The 19,106-nt window shown below is 47.4% G+C and overlaps 1 protein-coding gene across 3 annotated transcripts in view; it reads right to left on the bottom strand.

Moving 5' to 3' along the window:
• HIRA (histone cell cycle regulator) overlaps positions 1-19,106 on the bottom strand; it is a 67,754-nt gene that overhangs the window by 3,934 nt on the left and 44,714 nt on the right. For 2 of the 3 annotated variants that reach the window (XM_066365374.1, XM_066365373.1), the window contains 8 exons: positions 17,625-17,829; positions 16,881-16,985; positions 15,030-15,178; positions 13,863-14,024; positions 13,258-13,316; positions 12,748-12,853; positions 10,361-10,483; positions 9,724-9,887 (listed from right to left, as the gene is read on the bottom strand). In XM_066365374.1, coding sequence (XP_066221471.1) covers positions 9,724-9,887; positions 10,361-10,483; positions 12,748-12,853; positions 13,258-13,316; positions 13,863-14,024; positions 15,030-15,178; positions 16,881-16,985; positions 17,625-17,829 — 1,073 coding nt within the window. Of the gene's footprint in view, positions 1-7,536; positions 7,626-9,723; positions 9,888-10,360; positions 10,484-12,747; positions 12,854-13,257; positions 13,317-13,862; positions 14,025-15,029; positions 15,179-16,880; positions 16,986-17,624; positions 17,830-19,106 lie in introns of all 3 variants that reach the window. The other variant, XM_066365372.1, reaches the window with a different exon arrangement.

The raw sequence follows: 19,106 nt of genomic DNA, 5'->3' as shown, positions 1-19,106 counted from the left end.
GAGAGAGAAAGATAGAAGGGGGGAGGAGCAGGAAGCATCAACTCCCATATGTGCCTTGACCAGGCAAGCCCAGGGTTTTGAACTGGCAACCTCAATATTCCAGGTTGACACTTTATCCACTGTGCCACCACAGGTCAGGCTAAAAGTCATTTTTTAAAAGACTAAAAACATAAACTTCAAGCAACATTAATCAAAAAACAGAAAGAAAGCTTAAAGAACTAAGGACTAAAAAAGAGATATGCTTCAGATATAGAAGAAAAAAAAGACACTATCAACAACTTTATGCTAACAATTGAACATTTAGAGAAAACAGACTAATTCCAAGAAAAATATAGTTTATCTAAACTTATGCTTCAAAAAGATACAGAAGATAGGAGTGAAGTCTTACCACAAAAAAAGCATCAGGTATACTAGATTATTTTGGAATTAAAAAGAAATTATTCAGGCCCTGGTCGGTTGGCTCAGTGGTAGAGCATCGGCCCGGTGTGTGGAAGTTCCAGGTTCGATTCCCGGCCAGGGCACACAGAAGAAGCTCCCATCTGCTTCTCCACCCCTCCCCCTCTCCTTCCTCTCTGTCTCTCTCTTCCCCTCCCGCAGCCAAGGCTCCATTGGAACAAAGATGGCCCGGCACTGAGGATGGCTCCATGGCCTCTGCCTCAGGTGCTAGAACGGTTCCAGTTGCAACAAAGCAATGGCCCAGATGGGCAGAGCATCACCCCCTAGTGGGCATACTGGCTGGATCACGGTTGGGCGTATGCAGGAGCCTCTCTGCCTCCCCGCTTCTCACTTCAGAAAAATACACAAAAAAAAAATTATTCAGTTTAGAGAGAGAAAGAGAAAAGGGGGGGGGGGGCGGGGCAGGAATCATCAACTCATAGTTGCTTCTCATATGTGCCCTGACCGGGCAAGCCCAGGGTTTTGAACTCAGGACCTCAGCTTTCCAGGTTGATGATTTATCCACTGCACCATCACAGGCCAGGCTAGATTTTGAAACTGATATCTAAGAAAATTCCAAGAAACAAATTTTTTCCAATTCAAATTCAGAGACTAAAAAAAGAGGAACTACTCCTAACATATTCCTTATTTTTTTTACAGAGACAGAGAGAGAGTCAGATATAGGGATAGACAGATAGGAACGGAGAGAGATGAGAAACATCAATCATCAGTTTTTCATTGCGACACCTCAGTTGTTCATTGATTGCTTTCTCATTTATGTGCCTTGACCATGGGGCTACAGCAGACCAAGTTACCCCTTGCTCAAGCCAGCGACCTTGGGTTCAAGCTGGTAAGCTTTTGCTCAAACCAGATGAGCCCGTACTCAAGCTGGTGACCTCAGGGTCTCGAACCTGGGTCCTCTGCATCCCAGTCCAACGCTCTATCCATTGTGCCACTGCCTGGTAGGCCCTAACATATTCTTTTTTTTTTTTTTTTTTTTTTTGCATTTTCCTGAAGCTGGAAACAGGGAGAGGCAGTCAGACAGACTCCCGCATGCGCCCGACCGGGATCCACCCGGCACGCCCACCATGGGGCGATGTTCTACCCATCCTGGGCGTCGCCATGTTGCTACCAGAGCCACTCTAGTGCCTGAGGCAGAGGCCACAGAGCCATCCCCAGCGCCCGGGCCATCTTTGCTCCAATGGAGCCTTGGCTGTGGGAGGGGAAGAGAGAGACAGAGAGGAAGGCGCGGCGGAGGGGTGGAGAAGCAAATGGGCGCTTCTCCTGTGTGCCCTGGCCGGGAATCGAACTCGGGTCCTCCGCACGCTAGGCCGACGCTCTACCGCTGAGCCAACCGGCCAGGGCAACATATTCTATAAGACAAATAAACCTTGATTCTAAAACTAGACATGGACAGGATGAAATGGAAGATCCCAGGCCAATTTCACCCATGATATCAGATGTCTAAATTCTCTATAAGTTACTAGCAATCAATTCTAACAGTTAATAAAAAGGTGAAAAACTTTGACCAAGTTGAGTTTATCTAGGAAAGCAAGAATTTAATATTATAAAACTTATAATTTACTATATTAATGGATTTTAATATTATGAACAAGGCACGAGACTTGGAAAATAGGAAATGAAATGATTATTTGAGAAGACATGATTGCTTATGCCACAAAGAAAGTACAGAACTATTGACAAATTAATAAGAATAACAGAAATATGTGTAAAAGATGGCTCATGACTAATGACTATTTGAGAAGATTTAACTGCTTATTCCACTTAGAAAACAAAAAAAAAAATGGGCCCTAGCAGGTGGCTCTGTGGATAGAGCATCAGCCCAGTATACGAATGTCCCAGGTTTGATTCCCAATCAGGGCACACAGCAGAAATGACCATCTGTTTCTCCCTCTGCCCCTTCTTTCCCTCTTCCCTTCCTGCAGCCAGTGGCTCAATTGGTTCAAGCGTGGCCCTGGGCACTGATGATAGCTCCATTGGACCACATCAGCCTCGGGTGCTAAAAATAACTCAGTACCGGAGCACTGGTCCCAGATGGGGTTGCCAGGTGGATCCCGGTTGGGGTGCATGCAGGAGTCAGCCTTACTATCTCCCCTCCTCTTACCAAAAAACCCCAAAACAAAACAAAAAAAAACAAAAAAAATTGAATGAATAATAAACCAAAGTTAAATGCACATATATATAGCTATGAATAATTAGAAAACATAAAAAATGTATCATTTAGAACAGTCACAATTATAAAATATATGAGTAACTCTAAGAAAAGATGTGCATGGCCTATGTGCTTAAAATGATAAAACCTTACTGAAGGCATTAAGGAAAATCTAAATGAACACAGAGTGTTGATGGGAAAGGTGGCAAGAAGAAGAAATGGACTAATTTTCAGGACAGAGGCTACAGAAGGCAGTGGTGGCCACTATGCTATATAAGAACTTTAGGGGAACTACAGACCACGGGCACCTAGGGGTAAGAGATTATGAAGAGAATACAAGAGAATATCTAAGGTTGTGGAAAGAAGCAGAAATGAAACTTTTTTTTTTTTTTAAACAGAGACAGAGTCAGAGAGAGGGATAGACAGGGACAGACAGACAGGAACGGAGAGATGAGAAGCATCAATCATCAGTTTCTCATTGCGACACCTTAGTTGCTCATTGATTGCTTTCTCATATGTGCCTTGACTGTGGGCCTTCAGCAGACCGAGTAACCCCTTGCTTGAGCCAGTGACTTTGGGTCCAAGCTGGTGAGCTTTGCTCAAACTAGTTGAGCCCGCGCTCAAGCTGGTGACCTCAGGGTCTCGAACCTGGGTCCTCGGCATCCCAGTCCGACGCTCTATCCACTGCGCCACTGCCTGGTCAGGCAGAAATGAAACTTAAAAAAAAAAAAAAAAAAAAAAAATAAATATATATATATATATATATATATATATATATACATATTTTTCTTTTTGTGAAAGATTTTTATTTATTTTTTAGAGAGGGAAGAGCGAGAATGGGAGGAGAAGCAGGAGCCAGGGAAGACCAGGGTTTCGAACCAGCAACCTCAGAATTCCAGGTGGATGCTTTTAAACACTGCACCACAACAGGTCAGACAGGAACAAAACTTTTAAGAAAATAAAAATATTAAAAGCAGCTGTGTATATGGGGGAATGGGAAAAAAGCATGTGCAAAGGCCTGGGCAAGACACATCCCAGAAAAGGTTTGAGAAGATCATGAGTTTTGCTGAGGGGCCGAGTAGTCAAGCCAGTCTGAAAAGATTGGGAAAGATGGCTATTTTTTCCAAATGCCCAAAATCCAACAAAGGTCATAAGGCATACAAAGAAACAGGGAAACCAGGCCTATTCAAAGAAAAAATAAATCCCCAGAAACTCATCCTAAAGAAACACAGTCTTAGAACTTACATGACAAAGACTTTAAAACAACTGTCTTAAATATGCTAAAAGGAACATGGATAGATACCTAAATGAAATCAGAAAAACAGTATGGAAACAAAGTGAGATTATCAACAAAAAGATAGAAATTATAAAAAAGAACCAAATAAATTATGGAGCTTAAAACAAAAATTGAGGCCCTGGCCAGTTGGCTCAGTGGTAGAGTGTTGGCCTGGCAGGTGAATGTCTGGGGTTTGAGTCCCACTCAGGGCATATAGGAAAAGCGACCATTTGCTTCTCCACCCTCTCCCTTTTCTCTCTGTCTCTCTCTCTTTTCCTCCTGGCTTGATTGGTTCAAGCACACTGGCCTCAGGTGCTGAGGATGGCTCCATGGAGCCTCCGCCTCAGGCACTAAAAATAGCTTGGTTGTGAGCATGGCCCCAGATGGGCAGAGCACTGGCCCCAGACGGGGGTTGCTGGGGTAGATCCTGGTTGGGGCACATGTGGGAGTCTATCTCCCCTCCTCTCACTTGGAAAAGAAGAAAAAACAAAACAAAATACACAAAAATTTAATAGAAAAATTCAGTATAGGGGTTCAATATACAGACAAAAGCCAATAATCAGTGAATGAAGTTCAGGTTATTTGAAATTATTGAGTCTAAAAAGCAAATAAAAAGTAGAATGAAGAGTAAAAATAGTCTAAGGGACTTATATGACACTGTCAAACTGACCAATATATGCATTATGCAAGTCCAAAAAGAGAGAGATAGAAAGAGGGAGTTTATTTGAAGAAATAATGTCTAAACACATCTCATGTTTGAGAAAATATATAAAGATATGGATCTATAAATCCAAGAAGCTCAACAAATACCACATGTAGGAAAGACTCAAAGGGACCTATTCTGTGACACATGGGAAAATTAACTTGTGGAAGGTCAAAAACAAAGAGAGAATCTTAAAAGCAGAAAAGTGACTCGTTATGTAAAAGGGATCCTCAATAAGATAATCAGTAGATTTTCTGGCTGAAATATTGAAGGCCAGAAGGCAATGAAATAACGTATTTAAAGTGCTGAAAGAGAAACTGACATTTGAGAACACCCTCTCCCTCTCTCAAAACAATGGAAAGATTAAAAACAAAAACAAAAAAACAGCACTGGCTGGGTAGCTTGGTTGGTTAGAGCCTCATCCTGAAGCACAGAGGTTACCAGTTTGATCCCTGGTCGGGGCACATGTAGGAACAGATCGATGTTTCTCTCTCTCTTACTAAAATAAAAAATAAAAAACAAACAAAAATTACAACAGATTCCAAAAAGAGGATATTATATTTCTCATGATGGGGAAAATGAAAGGAAATATAATAAAAAAGAACCTAGGAAAATACAAAAAATGAATGAAAGACATAGCCTTAGAACTTTGTGAAACTTCAAAACACCAAGAGAGGATCCTAAAAGAACTTACAAAGCAATGGAATCAGATTTGAGGCAGTTTTTAGCAACAACAGTGGTTACTAAAAGTCAGTGGCACAACATATTCAAAATTCCAAGGGGAACTGATTTTGAATCTAAGATTTTATTAGCTAACCAAATTAAGATCTATTACAACAAAATAAAAGTGGGGGAAAAAATTGAGAAGGCCAATTACATACCAAGGCCTTCAGAGCCTTATCAGACTGACTCTCCAATTTTTCACCCTACCATCACTGCTCTGCTCAGCTGTAAGACTCTCTGACCCAACCTCAGAGCCTTTGTACTTGCTATTCCCTCTGCCTGGATGTTCTTTCGCCAAATATCTGTGGGGATTCATCCTTCACCTTTCCTGGTCTCTATTCCGTTGGTCATTTAGGTCGTCCTTGATCACCCAATATAAAAGCTCCTGCCCTCTATTTTTTTTCGTGGCACCCATCCCTACCAAACACATATTATGTACGTGTTCATTTACATATTTTGAATCTGCTTCTTTACACAGAAGGAAGATCAATAAAGATGGGGCCTCTGTCACTTTAGTCACTGCTGCCTGCCCCGTGACTAGACTATACCTGGTTGAAGAAGGTGCTCCATCAGTATTTGCTTAGTAATTGAACGAAGCACTGGAGCTACTCTTGGACCCACAACTTACCCCATCCCTCACCAACCTGCTCCTTTTCCAATTTAAGCCAAAAAATCTGGAGGTGATCACATGTTTATTATTCTCTTTTCCTTACCTACTTCACGTCCAACCACCTGCACACCAAGTCTTTTTGGTTCTGCCTCCAAAATGCATCTTGAATCTGTCTTCTTTCCTCTCTTGATAGTCATCACACCAATCTAAGCAACCTGCATCTATTGCTGGAACTGTTGAAAAAACAAGCCCTGACTATCCTGAGCCGTGGTGGCAAAGTGGATAAAGCGTCAACCTGAAATGCTGAGGTCGCTCGCTGATTGAAAACCTTGGGCTTGCATACAGATGAGAAGCAACTACAGCAAGTTGATGCTTCCTGCTCTTCCTGCCACCTTTTTCTCTCTCTCTATTCTTTCTATAAAATCAATAAATAAAATCTTAAAAAACAGACAAACAATAAAAGCCCCGACTAGTTTTCTATGTCAGTTCATGTCACTGCTGACTGGTCTTCTATGTCAGTTCAAGTCACATTTGTGCAAAATCCTTCAAATAGCTCCCACTGCTGAGACCAAAACTCCAGCTCCTCACAAGCTTTCCATGATCTACTTTCTGTTCACCTCTTTTACCTCCTCTCACCCCACCTTCTCTTCTGTCTACTATGTCCTAGTCACAGTGACCTCAATGTCCCAAGACTTCTTTACATCTACCACCACCTCCACTGGGAAACTCTCCCCAGGGGTCTGCAGAGCTAGCTCAGTCTTTTGTTGTTTCTTTTTAGTGAGAGAGAGAGAGAGAGAGAGAGAGAGAGAGGCAGGAAGGGAGAGAGATGAGAAGCATCAATTCTTTGTTGCAGCACCTTAGTTCATTGATTGCTTTCTCACATGTGCCTTGACTAGGGGGCTCCAGCTGAGCCAGTGAACCCTTGCTCAAACCAGTGACCCTAGGCTCAAGCCAGCAACCTTGGGCTTCAAGCCAGGGACCTTTAGGCTCAAGCTAGCGATCATGGAGTCATGTCTATGATCCCATGCTCAAGCCGTCAACCCTGCGCTCAAGCCGGCAACCTCAGGGTTTTGAACCCGGGTCCTCTGCATCCCAGGCTGATGCTCTATTCACTGCACCACCACCTGGTCAGGCAAGCTATCTCAGTCTTAATCTCAGGTTTCATCCTCAAAGTATTCTTTTGAGCTCTTCCCTGGTCACTCTTTCCCAGCCACACTTGTCTTACTGATCTGCTTATTTCCTTCTTAGCATAATTCACAGTCTAAACCTATCTTGTTAACTAAATTTCTTACTTGCTTACTCCTGACCACGCTGTAAGCTCTACAAGGGTGGGGAAGGATTTTTCACCTTCACTACTAAACAAACCCGCAGCCCTGGGTAGGCAGCTTTCCTCAGCACAGGCGTGTGGCTGAATGCTCCCTAGACCCAATGTCGAGTGCTCAGCTTGTGCCAGATTGTGCAGTGCAGGCATCTCACCCAATCACTGACACTGCGACCCAAGACAGTGTTCTGGAGATATCTAATGAGGAAGAATTTCAAAGCACTTTGGCTTACTTTTAAATCTTCACTTTACTTTTCAAGAGAATTCTTGTGGCAAGAATGAAAGAAGCACCTACCACTACCGTTGACTCCCACTGGCTTCCAGTGGAGTAGTGAACCGGACCCAGTAAGTCCTTGCATATTTCTCGGAGTCGATATTCAAACCCTAATTACAGAAAAAAACAAAAGAACAAAAACAAAACAAAACAAAACAGAAATAGGAACACATTACAAAAAGAAACAAAAAATCAAGAATATGCTAAGTTGTGTATATCAAAACAGAATGAACGAATGCTTATTTTGTTGCCTGTGAGGGGGAAAATGCCTCTTGGGGCACTCATAATGACAGATTCTCACTCACTCACCTACTACCTTGACAATGCATTCAGTGGGCCCTCTGTGTGCTGGGCCAATGAGAAAAAATGAGATGTGGTCAGCTCTGGGATGAATTCCTCAAGATTATGGGAAAATGTGGGAAATTATAGAAAGAGGGGGGAGGGCTAGTCAGATTTGAGAGAAGACATCTTGGCAGCCAGTTTGCGAGGAGAGCAGCAGGGTCGAGGTAAAAGATGGCAAGAGTATGAGTTTAGATTGAGGAGGTAGTGATTGAGCAGAAGAGAGAGGAGAAGCAGGCATGGGCCTATCAACTCAAGGGTTATGGACACAGCCAAGTGGTATGCCAGAAATGCTAGAGGCAGGTCTGTGAGGCTGTTGACACTGGGGGCAGCTGAAGCCATAGGGAATGGATGAAATCACCCAAAGACGAGGGTAGAAAGAAGATGAAACTGGAATCTGAGGAATTTCAGATATGGGGTCTCCCTTAAAAACTTGAGTCCTTTTACATTTAGGAAGGGAAAGAGAGAGGAGGTGACTTATGTATGGACATTGGAACATGTGAAAGATGAAGAGAAGTGGCAGAAGTGATCTGACAAATGGTACAGCCCCAGAGGAGGCAGTGACTTTATGCGGGGCATCCGGGTAAGTCCTGATCAACACCCAGGATGAAGCAGACCAGAGAGAAGCCAAAGAAGGGGTCTCCCCAGCCGAATTGGGTTGAGCCAGATGTTACTGGAGCATCCCAGAAAAGGGGTGAGGGCTTGGGAAGGTTAAATATTTAGAAATGCCAGTGACCACACATGCTGGGCAAACAAACAGACTGGACAGGGAGAGAAAATTAAACTCATCACTGAAGTTTGTTGGGCGAGGGGCAGAGGCTTCAAGTTGGTCAGCCATGTTTATCATCATCAGAGATGTAAACATATTATATATTGCAAGATGCATAATACATATAGTTGTATATATCAGAGGCAACATGACAGGAGTTCTTGGAGTGACATTTGTAGGGGTTCGACATGTTTTTTATGTCTTATCTGTACTTAATTTCCCTCTAAATCATAAACAAAATGGAGAGGGTGATGTCAAAAGCAAAGCAAGGCCAGGAGAGGCTGTGGGGGAGGCTGCTCAGTAACCTGCATAGTGACAAAGGGAGAACTTTGGGAGGGCCAGTCCCCAGGCCACTGCCCCAGAAGCCAAGTTCAAGCAGAAGGAAGGGTGGTAAGGCAGATTCCATGCTTGCCTAGCAAAGATGAGAGGCTTTGGAGGTTACCCTAAAAATAGGATGGTTATCTCATGAAACACACCTTACTTTCTGCTGAACAACAGGAAAAGTGTGTGTGTATACTGGGAAGGGGACATAGATGCTGAGAGCTGTGGCAGGGAAACTGGGAGGGAGGGACTTGGGGAAGCGCTAGATAGCGAGCGGGCTGGCCCTTCCAGGGTACGAGGGGGCTCAGAAAAGGAAGTGGAATGCAAGCACACTGGATGCTGCAAGAAGACACTTTCCCTTGGGGTGACTGGCTCACTGACCACTGATGCTCCAAGGGTGTGAGGGGAGGGCAGAACTCTGAGCATCACATTTGCATGTCTTTCCACATATCCTCTCTATCCCCACCCCGTCCTCCTGCCAATCTTCCTGGTCCTCAGGGAACACTCCATTCAGCAGCCAGGAGCCTGTAATGGGGCTGGATGCCTGCTGAGCTGCCCTAATCACAGCTCAGGCTGGGAGAGGGGAAGTGAAGGGCCTACCATGCCAACAGGGGAGCTGGAGGCCAGGACCTTTGGGATGACCACAGCAGACTGCCAGGAAAGGATGTAGAGAGCCCTGGGCCACTGTACCTCTGCCCTGATTCATAGGCTTTCTGGGGGGTATGAGGACAGAGATTAGGCTGGGCCCAAGAGAGTGGAGAGGCCACCAGGAACCTCACCTTCGTTCACGAGGTACCGTGCGTAGAGGAGGAGCCAATGACGATACTCGTGGCTGGACTGCAGGGTGAGTGCTGCTGCGACCTGGTTCTCTAGGTAGGCCAGCGTAGTCTCCTGCTGCACCACGTGAGGCACGGAGAAAAGCCGGGCCGCCTGCCTCCCTGAACTGCAGAAACACATCATGAGGCAGCAGGTACTGTGTGGGGCAGGAGGCTGTCATCATGTGCCCTGGGCCACCAGCAAGAAGCCAGTACGGGGGAAGATGTCAGACTCCATACTGGCCCACCCATCCCCACATCCCAGCTGCGGACCTCCTGGATGCTCTGGCACCCCAGGTGTACCCCACTCTGCACCTGCCATTAAGGTCCCGGAGGTAACAGTCCAGAGACCCAGACTCCCAACCAAAACACATGGGTGTCCATGACCCTTAGCACTTCAGACTGCCCTCTGGGCCCTGAAATAACAGGGCTTGCATCCTAGCATAAAGATATTATCCAATGTGGGCCCTAAACTCTTGGCACCTACAGCCTACTTGTGCGGAGCAGCAACTGGGCATGGGGGACAGCACTCAGAGAGCTGGCTTGCATGGGACTGTACTTGCACAACCCAGCCACCTCTCCTGGCATGCGGGTCACCTACGTGGAAGCACGGCCCTGGACTATGGCTAAGGGTCCTGAGCACAGCATGGCATCCTGGGGAGGCAGGCTGCTCCTGAAGTCCGCACACTGGGCCAGTGAGTCCTGCTTGTCAGAAACCAGGTTCCTAGGGAGGCAAAGGCAGGAGTTGAACTCACATAAACCAGGAGGCCCAGCAGAGTTAGGCTGGCAGTGAGGCCACCAGGGAGCAAGCGCCACATGACCCATTACCAGACTACCATTGAAGGCAGAATATCAACTGCATTCTCACCAAAGGCTTCTCACTGACAGGTTTCATAACAAGGGAACATTAATAACAGTGATGGTCACTGACAAGGCTTTTGCGGCAAACACTTCAGCCCTGTGGTGCTGGTTCCTGGGGCCAGGAGGCCTATGTGTGAAGTATGCCCAAAATGTCCACCTGGCTTGGCCCTTTGAAGCTTCAAGGGATGCCAGGGCTCCAGCCTCCCTGTGCTTCCACAGCATCTAAGGCAGGAAGCTCTTTACTTCCTCCAGACCCCTTATGTCTTTGTGAAAACATTCTTCACACTTTTAAAACAGCCAGGTGCTTTGTAAACATGTCCAAAACCCAAAGAGTCAATATTTCCCTTCTTAAATACCCAGCTTGTTTCATTACAGTAACCACATATAATACACAACATTTGCAATGTGGAAGAGCAGGCAGTGGGAGTTTTGGGGTTGTTTTGTGTAGTTTTTTTTTTTTAATTTTACTTATTGAATTTAGAGAGAGGAGAGAGAGAGAGAAAGGGGAAAAGAGGAGTGGGAAGCATCAACTCATAGTAGTTACTTCTCATATGTCCCTTGACCAGGCAAGCCCAGGGCTTCAAAAAGGCAACCTCATCATTCCAGGTCAATGTTTTACCCACTGTGCCACCACAGGTCAGGCTGTTTTGTGTTTTTTTTTTATTTTTTATTTTTATTTTTTTATTTTATTTATTTATTTACAGAGACAGAGAGTCAGAGAGAGGGACAGACAGGGACAGACAGACAGGAACGGAGAGAGATGAGAAGCATCAATCATCAGTTTTTCATTGCGACACCTTAGTTGTTCATTGATTGCTTTCTCATATGTGCCTTGACCATGGGCCTTCAGCAGACCGAGTAACCCCTTGCTGGAGCCAGCGACCTTGGGTCCAAGCTGGTGAGCTTTGCTCAAGCCAGATGAGCCCGCGCTCAAGCTGGTGACCTCGGGGTCTCGAACCTGGGTCCTTCTGCATCCCAGTCCAACGCTCTATCCACTGCGCCACCTCCTGGTCAGGCTGTTTTGTGGTTTTTAAAGTCAGGAAATATATCTCAGTGTGGGATAATCTTGTGCCTGGCAACTGAATAGAGAAGTGCTGGAAGACTTGGGTCTGAAGGACCAACGGTGCAGGCAGAGGAAGAATTTCTCAGAGTGCTGGTACACAGCATGTACAGTTTACTTGTCTGGGTTAAGATTTCCGACATATAAAGGATTTTACAAACATGGAAAAGGGCTCCAAATTCCAAAACGGGTAGAGGAAAGATATATTACTAATTCATAAAGTCAGAAATGCTATTTGACTTCAAAAATTGACATGTGCTGGCGAAGCTGTTGTGAAACTGACACACCTGTGCTGATGATGGCTAAGGTTGTAAATAAGATGTATTTATAACCATAAAATTTTTCAAATGTCAGCCCTGGCCAGCTGGCTCAGTGACAGAGCATTGGCCTGGTGTGTGGAGGTCCCAGGTTCAATTCCCAGCCAGGGCACACAGGAGAAGCGCCTATCTGCTTTTCCACCCTTCCCCCTCTCCTTTCTCTCTGTCTCTCTCTTCCCCTCCCATAGCCAAGGCTCCACTGGAGCAAAGTTGGCCCGGGCACTGAGTGGCTCCATGGCCTCCGTCTCAGGTGCTAGAATGGCTCTGGTTGTCACAGAGCAATGCCTCAGATGGGCAGAGCATCACCCCCTAGTGAAAATGCCAGGTGGATCCCAGTTGGGCGCATGTGGGAGTCTGTCTTTCTGCCTTCTCACATGTCACTTCAGAAAAATACAAAAAATAAAAGAAATAAAAAATTCAAATGTCTATTCCAAACAAAGTGACCTCAGTGAACAACACAGACAAAGGAAAGTACCCCTGTGCATGGGCTCTGAGAACATAGAGCCTGTGGGTCAGCAGCCTCTAATGGGGATGGTAGGGCCTATACAGGCAGGTTTGAGCTGTCTCCTCAAGCAGACTCAGCACACCAAAGCTATCACTATGGCCTCCATTCCAGCGCCCAACTCTCAGGAGAAGCCAAGCCAGGCAGGCCTGACCACCAGGACGGGGAGCCTTAGTTCACTGCTCTGAGCTCCAGCTGAGACGGATACTCTCCTCTGGGGCTGGGCCAGGGAATGGTGGCTTGCTTACCATGTAGAAAGTGATGGATTAAAGCAGTACGCCTTCCCATCGGAAAGGTTCATCACTGGGATTCCATGCTGTGTAAGCAAGATCTGTGACACCGTCATATCACTTCCTGGGGAGACACCACAAGAATGGGTTCTGGGTATGTTCTGATCAGCAAGTGTGTGCCTATGCACCAAAGGAGAAATCCGAACCACGGCTCCCAGTTCCAGTAACAGGCACCTTAATGCTGACTTAGCAAGGACGGAGTCTCTTCTCTGTGGCAGCTATTCCCAACAAAGTTCTCACTGATATCACCAAGTTCTTTGTCACCTCTCAAGGAGCCAATAAAATGTGCCTCCAAGAAGGTGCATCTCCTTGCAACATAACTGTGACCCCCTGACACACTGAATACTTTGGGCTGGGCCCAGAGACTGGCTCTAGCTCTCTATCTAGGCTGAGTAGGGCCTGAGACAGGAGTTGCCCTGTTCCCCTGCACCGCCCCCTGGGGACCAGGGGCAGCCCACTGCCGGTTACCTGCCAGTATGGAGTGTAGAGATTCTTCTTTTACCACAACCACCTGTCTGTGAACATCCCTAGGAGAAAGGAAACAGCTTACTCGCTAATTTGAGTAAATGCATCGGAGTGCCTCGGTGCTCAGACCCCTATTCCGTGGTCTCTAGGGCATACCCTGCCCTGGCTTCCCCAAGAGGAGCTCCAGGCCACAAGTGGCTTCTGCTCCCTATGCGCCACTTTACTTCCTCCACACAAGTCTGTTGCAGACTGCCTCAGGCAACAGGGCTGTGGGAGACATGTGGCCACAATGCGGCAGCTGAGATCCCATTTCTGATGAACCCCGCATAAGGACCCTGGCACATGCAAGTAGGCATTGTGTTTTGTCATGTGGTTTGTTCCTATAGGGGTGGCAGCAGGGGCAGGCAGCTGTCCCACTTCCGATTGCATACCTACCCACCCACACACATGGTCTCTTCAGTGATTAAGACACCCATGCTAGCAGGGCCCAAGGGCATGTCTGCCAGGTGGCCTCCTCTGTTGCTTTCCCTGCTCCTGCAGTGAGGAGGAACCTATACAACCCTCTCCTGCCCTGTCTGGAGCCCACCTCACCCCAGGCCTTCTCTCACCAGACTGATAATGTGGCCGCAGCAGTGAGCGCCATGACGTAGGAGCCTGTGCAATGCAATGTGGAGATTGGGGATGACAGGAGGATGGGAGGGAGGAGGCGGCGACCACAGGCGGAGAACACTGACAGCATCCTCTTTTCACAGGCGACACATACCACATCACTGAGAAGGCAGAGAGGGGACAGCTATCACGATGATCAGATGCTGTAGCAGAGGTGGGAGCCCCAAGATGTAGACTCATTCCCTCTCCCTGGGCCTGAGCCTCAGTGGGCGCAGCAGAGGGAGAGGAGGGACTGGAGCAGGGCGAGGCAGCAGGGATGATGGTATCTGAGATCACTCATAGAGATTGTTTTCCTCCCCAATTGGGCTGCTCAAGCTTTTCTCAGCTCACCCTAATGCTGGCCCGAGGGTGGGGGCTTCAGAGGAGCACTGCACTGATGGGTGACCCGGGAAGCACACCTCATTTGTCATATGAGGACACACAGTGCCCAGTTGAGTCTCCTAGTTACAACTGGCCATACTAGCCCTGAGAAGGTCTCTGCCAAGGCCAGAAAAAGTGTGAGAACAATAAGCATGTCTCCTCAGGGGGCACCAAGTGTGTGCTCAGAAAGCTTTTCTGGCTGGGGTAGAGGAGGTGCATACAGGGTCTGCTTCAAAGGATGGAGGCCCAGAAGCCCATGGAAAGATACTGGGTGACTAATACTGAATTAAGCTCTCCCCTCCAAGTTCAGAATCTCAATAGGGGTGGGCTGGGGACTCAGGGGAAAGTCAGAAATCTATCCTGACCTTCTTGGATTAAAATCTGGGATACAGAGAAGAACCAGTCCAAGTCAGAGCCAGGCAGAGCTCAGTTCAGTACCAGACTTCAGGAATCTTGACCAGACAAGAAAATTAAAACACCTGGGTGGAAAATCCTGGTGTGGGTGAGCCTCTAGGACCCTTTTCCCACCTGTACCACGGGAATAATAATGTCAAATTACTGGGTACTGCAGGGACTGAGATGGCAGATGTACATGCTCAGCCCAGAGCAAGAGCTGGGGCAGGCTTTCATGGGAGCTAGTGCTTAGGAGCAGTACATCCCCTCAACTAGCAACAGCACCACACAGCACGGCACATGGTGCTTGCTTTACTTGAAATGCTGGGTCAGGTGAAGACCCTCACCCTTACCAGCTACCAGCGGCAGTGAGGATCCTGCTGGTGAGCACCGTCTCCCACTCCTTCCCTTCCCGGTTACACTTCAAGCGGCTCAGCTTCACTCCTCCAACAGCTGTCACTTCATTTTCCACCTCAATGTACATGGAGGGGTCGGAACTCACCTGAATGCAGGAAAGCAAACACACATTCTTTTCAGATAATAGTGGGCCCACCAGACCTGGCTCACGGGACAGGGGAGATGTTAGAGGCCCATTGCCCTAGGCTCTGAGACAGCGGTAAGACACAGAGAGACAGAGCTGGCTGGCCAATAGAAGGGCGGTAGAAAGGGTGGTAACAAGGTGGGGAACAGAAGGGCTGGATGTATGGCAGAGAGAATGTGGGGGAGCTGGGTTGTGTCTTGTCATCCATGTAGCAGAATAGAGAATTGGTGTCACAGCTAAAGGGCCCAGAGCCTCCTAATTCCACCACATCCTTTACAAGGGAACATGCAGAGAAGGCACATGACTTGTCCAAGAGCACACTGTAAGGATCACAGCCAGCTGGGGACATATCTAGGAGTGAGGCATGGGTCTCCTGCCTCCTACATAGTTGAAGGTCTTCAAAGATTGCAGTGTTTGGCAATAACAGTCTGTGCTGGTGTCTGAAGGAAAAGTCTAGAAAACCCAAAGTCCTCTCTAGTTCCTTTGGTAGTGAGCCTCTGTCTGCTCATCTAAAACCAGCCTCATGGGAGAGTCCCCAAAAGAGCACATGTAGAAGCGCCTAGTTCAGTGCCTGGCTCCACATGAGCTCAGCCTCATCTTTCATGTCTGGGAGATGACTGATAATCCATATGGAAAACTAGGCAGAATGGCTTAGCATTTTGTACCCGTGTCACCACATGAGTGGGTGATGGGGCAGAGGGCCAAACAGAAACCAAAAATGGCACGAAGCAGCACTCAGAGGTGAAACCCCAGGGGAAGCTGGAGGAATCTGGGAGAAGGGTTGTGCTCCCTGCCTCCGCTCGTATCAGCAACAAGAACAAACTATGTGGGTCCACATCCTTAGGCCAGAAGGCCTTGTGGCAGGAACAGCCGACACTCCATGAGGACCAGCCTGGGTTGGGGCAGGGTACAGCCAGTGGGAAGTGCCCTGCATATGAAGTCTTAAAATGTCTCCTGATGACATGCACCCAGGCTGAGGGACAAAGGGCATGAGGTGATAGGGTGTGCAAAGGTTTGGCATGGGCGAGTAGATTAATTATAGGGCCTCTGGGTATAAAGGATTATTTGCTCAATAATAATAATAATAATAATAATAAAAATTGTGTTTTGAACAAGCACGTGGTTACAAGCTTCCACTCCAAGAGCTCAAATGGCCCTGACTACCACTCTGTGCCTGGCTCTGGGAAGTGAACAGGGCCAGTGGGCTATTCGGGAGAGAGACCACTCCCACCCAGTCCAATGGGCACTGAACCTCAGTCTGCCTGGGACCAAGTATGGCGCTAAGGAAGCTTCCAGGAGAAGGGACACCTGAGACAATTCTGGAAGGAGCTGGGCATCCAGAAGATAGCAGCAGGGATTATGAGGGCAAAGTCACAGAGGAGAAAGAAGCGTAGGGGTAGGGGTGAGGGGGCAGTGAGGGGAGCGAGGAGGTTCCTGGAGAAGAGGCTAGAGATTTTGCTTATGACTGGTGGTTGCCCTGAACTACAATTTCCCCCAGAAGGAGATGAGGAGCCACTGGGAAGCAACCCTGCCTATGACAATTCAGGGTTACATTGGGGGTGGGGGAGGAGAGGAGGAAAAAAGGGAGAAAGAAAGAGAGAGAGAGAGCAAAATATATACACACGCAAAACACTTGTGAGGGAGAGGCAGGAGGCTTGCTCACCTGGAGGGTGAATGCTCTCTGGGGGCCCGGCATGGGCAGCTTCAGTGCAGGCGCTGGTACAGACAAGCACACAGTGTCCTTTTCTGTGGTCAGAGCAGCTGGGGACTGCAAGAGCAGAAATGTCCATGAGCCCCTCCCCAGCACTGCAGGGCAGTGTCAGGTAAAGGTGAGTGACTTAAAAGTGAGGCCAGGCTAGCCTGACCTGTGGTGGCGCAGTGGGATAAAGCATCGACCTGGAACACTGAGGTTGCCGGTTCGAAACCCTGGGCTTGCCTGGTCAAGGCACATATGGGAGTTGATGCTTCCCGCTCCTCCCCTTTCTCTCTCTCTCTCTCTCTCTCTCTCTCTCTCCTCTCTCTAAAAATCAATAAATAAAATATTAAAAAAAATTAAAAAAAAAAAAAAAAAAGTGAGGCCAGGCTAGTTTCCCAGGCATTTCTACCCACTCTGGGAGGACACGAGTGCAGATGAAGAGCCTAGCAATCCCCCAGAGGGATGAGGTAGCTGACGCCAGGGAGCTGCTCAAGGACTGTGTGGGGGTTGAGGGCAAGTCCGAGGGGGAGTGTGGCCTCTGTGCTGCCTCTATGCTACCTTCAGGGAGTCCATATCTAAGTCAGCTGTTCCCACACTGTTGAGGCACACTCTGGTGTGCAGGGCCTCCCTTCTTCCCTTGGGCACATGCAAGCTCCAGCACTGAGCTCAACAGGTGGGCTGGGGAAGGTAGCACATGTCTCCTGGCCTCACCTGGACAGATAGAGACATGGGCATAAGCCGCGAGTCCTTCCGAGGCCGCCCTTTCTTCTTCTTCTCCACTGTCTCCACCTCGAGCTCCAATTTTCGCTTGGAGAGTGAGGAGGGCTTGGCCACAGGAACCTTGTCATCACTGTCAGTGCTGCTCTCCTGGAGGTCCCGGGGCTTCAGCTCTTTCACAAGGCTCTGCTCCTTCAACCTGCACAAACACAGACACCCATGGCTTTTTCCATATGATTATTAATTTATAATAATCAATTAAATCCCTAAAAGTTGACACATTAAAAATGTAGGTGATACGGCCTGACCAGGAGGTGGCACAGTGGATAAAGTGTCGGACTAGGATGCAGAGGATCCAGGTTCGAAACTCCGAGGTCACAGGTTTAAGCATGGGCTTACCAGCTTGAGTGTGGGGTCACTGGCTTGACATCACAGACATGACTCCATGGTCGCTGGCTTGAGCCCAAAGGTCGCTGCTTTGAGCCCAAAGTTGCTGGCTTGAGCAAGGGGTCACTCGCTCTGATGTAGTGATGTAGCCCCCCAGTCAAAGCATGTATGAGAAAGCAATCAATGAACAACTAAGGAGCTGACATGAAGAACTGATGCTTCTCTTCTCTCTCCCTTCCTGTCTGTCTGTCCCTATCTGTCCCTCTCTGTCTCTGTCTCTGTCACTCTCACACACACACACACACACACACACACACACACACACACACACCCTGTAGGAGATATGCCCTGGCCAGATAGTTTGGTTGGTTAGAGTGTTATCCCAAAGCACAGAGGTTGCTGGTTTGAGCCCTGGTCAGGGTACATATGTAAACAGACTGGTGTTCCTAGTTCTCTCTCTCTCTCAAAGCAATTAAAAAAAAAAGTAGGAGAGGACTTCTGGTTTCTACTGGAACAGGCAAACACCTCGGAAGTGATCATTCTCACCCTCAAAATAATAGGAAAGCTGAAAAACTAACCATCAATAACTCTTCTTAGATCCATCAGAGAAGGGAGGTCACAGAGCAAAGTGCCACCTTGAAAACTTGAGACAAGCAAAGACAAAAAAACACGGCTCATCTGGGGCAGAAGCCCCTGATGTCCTAACAGGCAGGAAGACTTGTTATATGTCAATTCAGATTGTCATTTCTTCTTGAGATGGTTTTGGTGGTTTATGTCTTTCTAGAAATCTGTTCATTTCACTTAAGGTTATCTAACTTATTGATATACATTTAAATATCTTCATCCTCCTTATTTTTGTCAAATTGGTAATAATACCCACTCTTTCATTTCTGATATTTTGTAGTTATACTTTAATAAAACTACATTCTGACTTTTTCAAATAACACTTCATATGCCTCACTAGGTGGTGGCACAGTGGATAGAACGTCAGCCTGGGACGCAGAAGACCCAGGTTTGAAACCCCGAGGTTGCTGGTTTGAGCTTGGGCTCATCTGGCTTGAGTGCTGGGTCACCAGCTTGAGCGCAGGG

The sequence above is a fragment of the Saccopteryx leptura genome, chromosome 2 (assembly GCF_036850995.1).
Source record: "Saccopteryx leptura isolate mSacLep1 chromosome 2, mSacLep1_pri_phased_curated, whole genome shotgun sequence".
In the NCBI taxonomy this organism is placed as follows: domain Eukaryota; kingdom Metazoa; phylum Chordata; class Mammalia; order Chiroptera; family Emballonuridae; genus Saccopteryx; species Saccopteryx leptura.
The sequence above is the reverse complement of the archived record's forward strand: the minus strand, read 5'-3'. Positions and strand labels throughout refer to the sequence as shown.